Source organism: Trichinella spiralis (assembly GCF_000181795.1).
Source record: "Trichinella spiralis strain ISS 195 chromosome Unknown Scfld2, whole genome shotgun sequence".
Lineage (NCBI taxonomy): Eukaryota > Metazoa > Nematoda > Enoplea > Trichinellida > Trichinellidae > Trichinella > Trichinella spiralis.
The window spans coordinates 9,299,577-9,309,458 of record NW_003526941.1 but is presented as its reverse complement, the minus strand read 5'-3'; the positions used below and the strand labels follow the sequence as shown (position 1 = coordinate 9,309,458).

The 9,882-nt window shown below is 32.2% G+C and overlaps 2 protein-coding genes across 2 annotated transcripts; one reads left to right on the top strand and one right to left on the bottom strand.

The window, feature by feature from the left end:
- Positions 1 to 1,307: 1,307 nt before the first annotated feature.
- Tsp_10915 (hypothetical protein) lies at positions 1,308 to 3,045 on the bottom strand. The gene is made up of 2 exons (XM_003380890.1): positions 1,453 to 3,045; positions 1,308 to 1,370 (listed from the first exon to the last, which is right to left on the bottom strand). Exons 1-2 carry the CDS (start codon positions 3,043 to 3,045, stop codon positions 1,308 to 1,310), a joined length of 1,656 nt encoding a protein of 551 aa, XP_003380938.1.
- A 2,093-nt stretch (positions 3,046 to 5,138) lies between these two features.
- Positions 5,139 to 6,335, top strand: Tsp_10914 (hypothetical protein). Its single transcript, XM_003380889.1, has 5 exons — positions 5,139 to 5,188; positions 5,259 to 5,274; positions 5,301 to 5,688; positions 5,757 to 5,927; positions 5,992 to 6,335. The coding sequence occupies exons 1-5, from the start codon at positions 5,139 to 5,141 to the stop codon at positions 6,333 to 6,335; spliced, it is 969 nt and encodes a 322-aa protein (XP_003380937.1).
- Positions 6,336 to 9,882: the final 3,547 nt, after the last annotated feature.

The window sequence follows — 9,882 nt, the reverse complement described above, 5'->3', positions numbered from 1 at the left end:
CTGTCGCTGTTGTAATAATTAATTTATAATTTCAAAATAATTTTTTCAACAAATAAATAAATAAACAATCAGGCTTTTACAGTAAGTAAAGTGCAAGATGAAAGTGTTCGAGATGACGAAATGTATTAATCAATGTAATTAACGAATGTACACGTTTTCAGGTGAAGAGAACTTCTTAACTGAACAATTTCTAAAGCTGTTTCTAACACTGACGGAAGCTTTTCAGAAAAATCCCATTTGATATTTTTCTACTTATGGTTTCTTGTATTTACAACGAAATTAATTCTTCTTTTTTTACATAAAATTAAACAATCTTAAAACTGAGAATATGAATGCCATCTGATGATAAACAGTTGGGCGTCTCAAAGAAGCAAACATTGAACAGAACAAAACGTTCAATTCAGAGTTCAAATTTCCTGATTGTCTTTTTCTGTCATGCTACACTATGCATCATACAGCAATGTAGTGAGGTGGTATTGTGATCAACAGTTTACAAAAAGCAGTGATTCGGTTTTTTTCTGCGTTCAGTGTAAGCTAATAGCAACGTACTACATTAAGCTTCAAATATTGTCACAAAATGCAGTTGCCACTGCTTATTACGAATGCCACTAATTGAAGCCTGCAGTTATCGAGTAAGTAAACATTTGAAAAAATTTGAATAAATTAACGTTATCTTATTTTCTCTATTCAACACAATCTACAGTTGTAGTATACTGCGTAAAAAATTACTGTTTCTTTTAATGTGCTGTAAAATTATTCATAGCATAAAGTGTCAAGAGGAGATTGATTGTATTTTCAGATCGCATTTGTTAAAGTCTATTAAAATTAAATTTAATATCTACGACGTATTGCAATTAAATAGCAGCTAATCTGCTTGCAAATAATCTCGTTTAATTCAGAATAAATTATTTGCCACAACTTTGTGATTCACGAGTATAATTTTACTGATTGTCTATTTTTATTGGTTTTCAACTATTTTTGTACGATTATCAGACATAGAAATGTTTGTCATTTGTAAATTTCATTTGCGTATATACATATATAAAGCGAAATGTTATTTGCACAAGCAATGAAAATATTTCAGTTGAAATTCTTTCAATTTTAAGAAGCAATGAATAACAAGAATATATTTTATAAAAAATTTTTATTAAATTTAAATATAAAATGACATATTAATTTATAAGTGATTATTAGTTAAAATAATACAATGATAATAATAATTGTAATGATAATAATGAAAAAACAATAATTGAGAAATTGAAAAAAAATTAGTTTCGTTAAGTTGGTGAAAATTGTCTTTAAAATTATTACACGGCAGTCTCTGCTTCTTCATTGTTTTTGTCCTCGCCCTGGTCAGAATTATTTTTATCCTATAAAAATAGAAGCATATAAGTAAGTATATATTTGAATATGAATAATGTCGAGTAGCATAAATCTAAATTATTGCATTACTTTTGGGTTTTCGGAGAAATCTTCTGCCATTAAAGTGGCACTTATTTCTATTTTAACATCAAGATCATATTTATCTTCAGAAGTGTTTTCAACGAATTTCAATTTTTTCTTTATCGACTTTATCAATTCATCTTCGTCAATGCAGTCAATTATCAAATTTTGCAAAGCACGTTCGTTTAACTCGTAATCGAGTGGGATTTTAAACTCTTTGTTGTATAGTGTTGATGATTGATCTTGAACTGATTGATGCTTCGAATCAGACATTGCTGCAGCATATCCGGTATGATTTTCCATATATTTCTGTAACTGTTCTGTACCTTGTTCTTCTTTTGTGCCAGTTTCTTCTCTTTTGTGATATTCTCGTTCTATATCTTCAATTGTACAGTCATCATACTCCCCTTTTTCTTTGTATTTTTCAGATTCACTTTCTTTGAATTCGAACTCATTTTCTGTTGTTTCATCAGTTTCTTCGTTTTCATCTTTCTCTTGGACTTTGTTTTCATATTTATTTTCATCTTCTATGGTATAATGGCCACTTGTAAATTCGGATTCATCGTTACTTTCATTTCTGGGATCAGTATCTGCCAAGTATTCTTCATCCATCCATAAATTATCCACGGATTCTGCTCTTTCATCTGTGAAATATGTTTCAAGAGGATCCTGTGAGTATACCATTTTACAAAGCGATTCAATGTCCTTTTTAAATTTTAGCATGGTGTTTCCATTCATCTCATAATTGTTAAACGTTGGTTTTTCATATTTCAACTTCCTCAGCATTATATAATAAGCGTAAAATGAGGCAACATCTCCCATATCTCGAAATGGAAGTTTCACTGCGATTGTCGACCTTTTCTCTGGTGCACTGAACTGAAACAGTACATTACTGTCTTCAGTAATTGCGATCACCACTTGATTCCATTGAAAATAATCGACTCCATCATCAATGCCACATACCTTTACTCCATAGATATCTAAGCCCAGAAAACTTGATTTTTCAATGTCTGTGTAGAATATTTCATGGCCATACATGTGTGCGTCTTTTGCAACTTTCAAATATTCTTGCATTGCTTGGAAACGATCATCAAATGAAAGTTTGTTGAATTCTACTATGACATCATCGTTCCATTGTTTTCTTTTGATGTTATACTTTGTTGTGGCCCAAGATGGCATTGGTAAACTGAAGCCGCTTGTGTTTCTAAATTTTTCAATGTTTTCCACATGTCGTTCATAAAGGGCGATTGCCATCAGTTTTACAGTATATTCGTATGGTGGAATAAGCTTTCCTTCGCATACTTTTTCAAGTGTATGGTTGTACATAATTGTAAGCAAAACTGGGTTTTCCATTAACTTACAATCGACGGGTGGATAGCAAATTGGTATGACTTTTAGGAATGCCTCTTTTTCTTTAACGTACTTTCCAATCTTTTCGTCTTTTTCCAACATCTGATCTTGGTATGTCAAAGAGAAAATTTTATGTTCAGTGATATACACTGTTAAGAAGACTTTTTCGAGGATTTTTTCGACAGTTGCGCTTTTCTTGACAAGCAACTCCATCTCGAAGAATTCGACCGCAATGTTCAGTTTCAGCTTCATACTTGCCACCTTGTCGTGTGGAAGAACAATGCAAGAATGAATAGAGTTGTTGAAGCATGTTGCACATAAATGAGCAATTTAAACTAAAGCTGCTTTAAAATGTCATAAAATGTGAAGTTATTTAATGTTTGAAAGTCATTTGTTTAAATTGATTTTGGTGTAAATATAAATTTAATGGAAATGGAAATATAAATTTTTGGAATTTGCAGCTGATATAAATAAATTACGAATATGAATATAAAATATGTTGATTTGAATGCAGTATATTTTAGTGAAGTTTTTCCTGTTGTATTACAACTGTGTGCTGTTTTATCTGTGGCTTGGCAATTGCTGTGCAGGAATAGGTCTTCCTAGTATACGTCCAGCGACATTGTCGGCGCTTCGAGAGAGGCTCCGTGATGAACTGAGAACCCCAAAATCAACTCAGAGCAAAATCTGGATGAAAATATTGGCATGAGAATGCCGGCTCTGAAAATCGGCCGAAGTGACATTTTGGTATTCTAGGGATTGAAATCAGTTTGAAAAAGATTTGAGATTATTCGAGCACTATCCGGTTGAATTTTGCATTGTGTTCATAGAAAATCTGCAAGTGTTATCTTTTGTCTGTTCCGTTCGAACCTTTCTGTTTGCGTATATAACGAGATACGGTCGGCACTGTGCAAGCGGCGTAAGTTGCTGAATGACCGTTCACCGTTACACGTCCCGGAATGCCTGCAGAGCAATTAGTTGTAAAGCTAATCCGTTCAACGTGGGAAAACGTTGTTTTGCCATGATCAAAAAAAAACGATTATGTCGCTGTCATTCTTTTCTAGTAGCAATAATTCCTTAAGATAGCGATCAACTGCTGACTTTAGTTGGTTCTTTTTTCTGTATTGCCCAGGGCGTTATTTCATGAACTGCGATGTCCCAATATTTCGTTTCTGATGACTTTTCAAAAAGATTCAACGAGGCAGCAATGCTCTACACCTATGAATGTGTGATCTTCTTGAGTCTGCACATGTTCTGTTTACACTTTTTGTTACTTGCGAAATAGCACAGCTTGTTTCAGCATCTGTAGAAGTTCAGTATCAAGGCAAAACATCCGCTGTTATTCCATGTATAGGAGAAATATTCATTCTACCTTCAGGTTTCTGGGTCGAGCATTCTGTTCACAGTGGCTGTCCATTTTAATGACAATGAAGTTTGACAAAACTTGGCAGTTGCAGGTTTAGTAAAGTGCTTACAAAGCACAGCGAATTTTGTACAGAGTCTTTTTTCTTTCAGTTTCCAGTCATATTTGACGAGTTCTTTCATTGCGACAGTATTTTCCATTTCATGTAAAATTATCTCACTTGTTTCCAACTTCTTTTGACATAGCAGTATAGGCGCCAATCGGTCTTCGAAATACAGCATCACTGCCAACAGTTTTGTCTCTTTCTCTCTAGTGATGCGGACAATATTTGTCCAAGCGCAGTTTTTCCATTTTCACTAGACTCGATAATAAACACTTTTACAGCGTTCCACATTTTAATGATCACCGTAATAAAACCATCATAAAAGCTTGCCTAACATATGGGCACTACTATAGTGACAGTCTCATTGCTTCACATACAGATGTGTACTTTCAGAATTGTTTAGCAAAACTCTAGAAAACAGCTCCGGTTTTAATTATCTACCAATTTTTTGTCTATTTCCAACCCCTCACAACTGATTGCCTGCCTTATGAATTAGGGTGAGCAGTGTCAATGAAATTCAATATGTACGGTACAGCAAAATATAGTGAATATAATGTTTTTTTTCATAAAAATGGAATATTCAAAAAGAAAAGTTTTTAAAATTGCATTGTTAAAATGCATTGCTTTTGGGAAATGATGATAATTTTTTTTACTTTTTATACTACAATAATAATTATGGAAATATGAAATTGAAATTATTGATTAAACGGAAAAAAAGACAACAGTTTAAATTCATAAGTCACTTTAAAGTAGGAAAAAATGGAACAACTTTTTATTTCTGAACATTTGTAAATTTTAAAGTAAATCGCATTTAATAATTTTAATGTGGTAAAATTAAAATACACTAAAGTGAAAGGGAAGATTTGAAGCAGTATTTATATGGTAGCGTATTTGGGCGGTCCGTGCAGTCCAATAAAAAGTATAAAAATGTAATGATAATATTGCAAAATAAGATTGTTGTTGTTTTTGATTAATTAATTAATTTATTTCATATTACAGTGCGTCGTTGAATGTGGTAAATTTGTCTTTTAGAAAATTCAGCGTGACAAGATGGATTGGCTTATTGCAGTGTTGTTCGTTGTTGTGGTGGGTGTGGTGTTGAAAAAAATTTGGGAAGCTCAAAGGTCAGGACGGCAAATTCGAATGATCCCAGAGGCTGTTGGTTTGTTCACTTGTGGAATGATGGATAAAGTGATGGTGAAATTGAAAAATTCACCAACAGCATCTACCGGCAGTAAAGTGAAAGACAGCCGAGTCGACGTGCCGGGTAGAAGCAGCAATGACGTGGTCAGTGAAGAAAGAAGGCTACAGTTGAGAATGGTAGAACTGAATGATGAAGTGAGATCGGTGGAAGAGAAATTGAAATTATTGCAAAGCAGCAAAAATTGGCAACAACAAATCAACAGATCAGGGGATCCGAACGACGAAAGTAAGAATGACTTTGTTGATCGATGACTACTGCTTGGTGATGGAGAAATTGAAGTGAAATTTTGTTAGCCAGTGGAAAAGCTGAACCGGCCAAATATAAGGCGGAACTGCAGCCCCAGTGTTATATTCAGAAGAGTGATCTGAAGCGAAAGAAGTGGAATCAGCGATCCGGTAAACGAACCCCAGCAACGGCCGGTAAACGGCACGAAATCAACAGCTCAGCCGAACATCCTCAGAAAGGTGTGCATGGAAATCAGTCATTTGATTGGGAACAAAAAAATTTATCCTGATCATTTGCTTGTAGATGAAAAGGTGAAATCGAAAAGCAAAAGGGACAAATCGAATCCGAAAACGAAAAATTTGCTATTTCAAGAAATACAAGATCCGAAAGAGGAAGCTAAACTGACAACTGCTAGTGAAACGGAAGCTGGTGAAGATCAGAAAACCAAGCTCAGCGACAAAATTATGCAACGATTGAAGCAAATCAAGTCGAAAAAATTCAAAAAGAGCAAGAAAACTGCAAAGAGCGACGAATCTTTGACAGCTTCAGACAGATCCTCCAGCAGATCAGACAGTGATGAAAATTCGAAGAAGTCAGAAAGAAGTTTTACAGCAAGTGGATCAGAAGAGGATAATGTGAAAAAATGAAAACACTCGACCAAAACTTTTCCAATCCTCTAACCTCACATGTTCCAAATGTATATAAAAATTAACATTTTATATAATTTGTGTATTTGTAAAAAATGACAATAAAAGACTTTTAATAATAATAATAATAATAAATTTAATAAAGAAATATTTTTGAAGCAACGCTGAGTCAGGTAAACTCGGAGTTGAAGAATAAATCTTCAGAAAATGGAAATTCCAAATTCACATGTCTCATGCAATGTCTACGTGAAAAATTCAATTTACATTTTTCAATTACAATAATTTGTTTTGAGCTTTCATTTTAGGTATTTAAATTTCGATTATTCAGCTTTGCTTTCCTGATGAGCCGTGTTAGCCGATTGGTCATACTTGCCGGCAGATGTACGTACAACAGCAAAACCAATCTAGCAAACAACTTAACACAACCAATTAAACTCAACTAAGGTTTTATTTATACTTCTAAAAAGTGATTTTCTACATTTTCATCTCATTTCGTGCTCACGAACAGTAGCTTATACTATTTGTATGCTGCTTTATTTCTGCAGTTCTTTTTCTTTTATTTTCTCAGAAATTCCATTTATACTCTTTCTAATATATGGAAAATTCTCCCGTATAGTTTATTTTGAATTTGAGAAAACTCATAAATTGATAAATTTATTTTTACAAATACACAATATATTCCATCAATATTACAAATTATCATAATAATGTTATACATTTAAGTGCCATACTAACTCAGCGCCTTATTTTCTACTAGGTAAACATAACCTTGGTCAGAAAATTATATATTTAGTAATATGATGGTGAACACTGCCGACGGCATTCTGCTGAATACATTTTATGTTATTCAAATTTTGAAGAGATTTCCTACATACAAAAGTCAGCTTATTATTTGACTATATTGCTGATGAAGAGACTGCGCTGCGTTATTTATTATTTGGTCATTTTCAGTGCATCATTTCTACAAATTCCACGGAAATGCTGAACAAAAAATACTATTAATCACAAGCAGCTGGACGTTTCAACGGTTCTGTCTACATCAGCGTCTACTTACTTTACTACCAACGGTCCTACTGCCAGGTATGAAATTTTACTTATTTGTTGTTCTATCTTTATTAGTTTCTATCATAATTTTTTTCTTTCTTAACACACGGTCCATTGAAGAAGATCATTTTTACTAGCGAACGATCACATACACTTTAAACATTAGTGAATTGAAACTAAAACTTTTTATATCAAACATTTCGCATTTTATTACATACATTTCAACTTCACAATAACGAAATATGTGCAGTGTGATTCAGAAATGGGAATAATAATTATTTTGAATAAATACAAATATATAATAAGAAATTAAGGATCAACATGTGGAATTCAGATATAAACTACAATGCTCGTTTGTAAAACGTGATCGAAAGATTTTCATTAAAAATATTTTCTACCTCATTGATACTTTCAAAAACACTTTTACTACTCATCAAACGTAAAACTCATTCATTTTCACACAGTTTATCACTCTATTTATTACGATCTGTTTATACAAAATTCCATCACTGTTGCTACTGATACAATTAATACCTGATTGTCTCAAAGTACAGACGGAAAGTTTTCTTCTCGTAATGCAAACAATAATTTCGTTGAATAGAATGCTCATTGTTGTCTTCAAAGTTCATAGAACGTTTTACTGATACGAAACATATCCTTTTTAATACTTATTTTCTTATTTCTTCGAACAATGTAATGCTTCTTTCAAATGTACTTCAAAATATTCTGTTTGCAACAATTATCAAATAGAATAAAAATAGATAAGTTTACAGCTTATAGCAACTGAAATCATGCAAGTGTAGAATGTATTCAAATCTACTGAGACATCTGCATAACAGTTACATAGCAAAACAGCAACGAACCATAAAATGGGTTATTCTGAAATGGAAATCATATTGTGAACACTTGAATTACATGTATTTTAAATGATGCGCAATTGTTGATCTCATGCCAAATGGGTTAAAACATGTTGTTGTAACTAAAGGAAGCAAACAAAGTAATATTAATAATAATTTGTTATTATAACAACCAAATTTAAAATAACTCTATTTCTTCTGAATGATTAATATTTAGGGAATTTGCTTAATTGCAAATAGTTGATGTAATGCTTAAACAGAAGTCAAGAACAATTATTATTGCAGTGCACAGTCTTGATCTGCCGAGAAAATGAAATTTTAGAATATCTTGTCTTGAATTGTCATTATTGGAATCCTATTCTGATCGTAACAATATCATTTGAGGATCTCAGGTTTATCAAACCTGTGACTATTTGCTTTTATTTTCAGTCTATTTATTAATGCTTTTCTGCTTTCGCTTTATATGGTTTTTCAGTGTGACTGTTTGCAGAGGATATAAATTCTGAATGAGCATCATACTTGAGAATCATCACGCTTTAGATATGCAATTAGCAGTTATCATTTCGAATAATTATCATTTCTAAACCATTATCTAGAAACAGGATTGTGTAAATCAAAAATTCGTAAATTTACGGGTTCTGTAAAGCCTAAACGAAAAATCAGGAACAATTGTTCTGAAATGCGCAATTTTCTCAGCTGAGAAGATTTAAAATTTCTATGTAAAAAATTATCAATATGTTTTCACATCCCTATATATTAAAGTGAGATTATTTATCACTTGCTGCAGTTCGTCCGTCAAAATTCTATTCTTGCTCCGTTCAAAAAATCATTTCTTCACTAATACGCTGTAATCTATTGTGCCGGCGAGATTTATCATATTCTCTGAATTTATGTGATCAATTGAAATCATTAATGAAAAAACCTTTTCTCTTCAACTATTTGAAATTTTATGCTCAATAGCTTAGCTATTTTTTGAAGAATGAAAACATTTTCTTAAAATGTTAGATTATAATTGATAAATTCAACGTGGCGTGCGATGCAAAATTTCTGTGAACATAATCCACTGAATTTTGAATAAATAGCATGTAAATTTTGCACGATGCTTGCATTACAATATAGCAAATAGTGCCATTTTCAAACATTCTTTAACCACAACACTTATGCGTGATTTTCCGCAATTGATATAGACGTCGCGTTAGAGTAGTGCACTTGATAAAAATGAATGCACTTCTGCATTTCTTCATTTGCAGAACATCTAGACAACTTTCAGCACAGTTTATGACAGTTGATTAGAATTTAAAAAATATTTCATTTATAATTTTCCCGTTAAATGTATTAATTCTGACAATCAACTGAAATGAATTTCTGAAAATAATCATATGCTCTATTGATTAATACTTGATTTTCTTAACGTAATCATTACAAGCTTTGGGATTGTCCAAAAATCCATGATTTTGTGCATTAATATGCTTATTATCAACTTTATGATTCCCTTAACTTTACATTGAAACTAAATATGTCGTTATTTTAATTTTCTTTCGCTTTTTCAAACATTATTCATTGCTTTTTTAAAAGTTCACTTTAAATGTAATAGTTTGCGATGGAAATGCACGCGAAATGCGACTAAAAATAAATAAATTAACAAG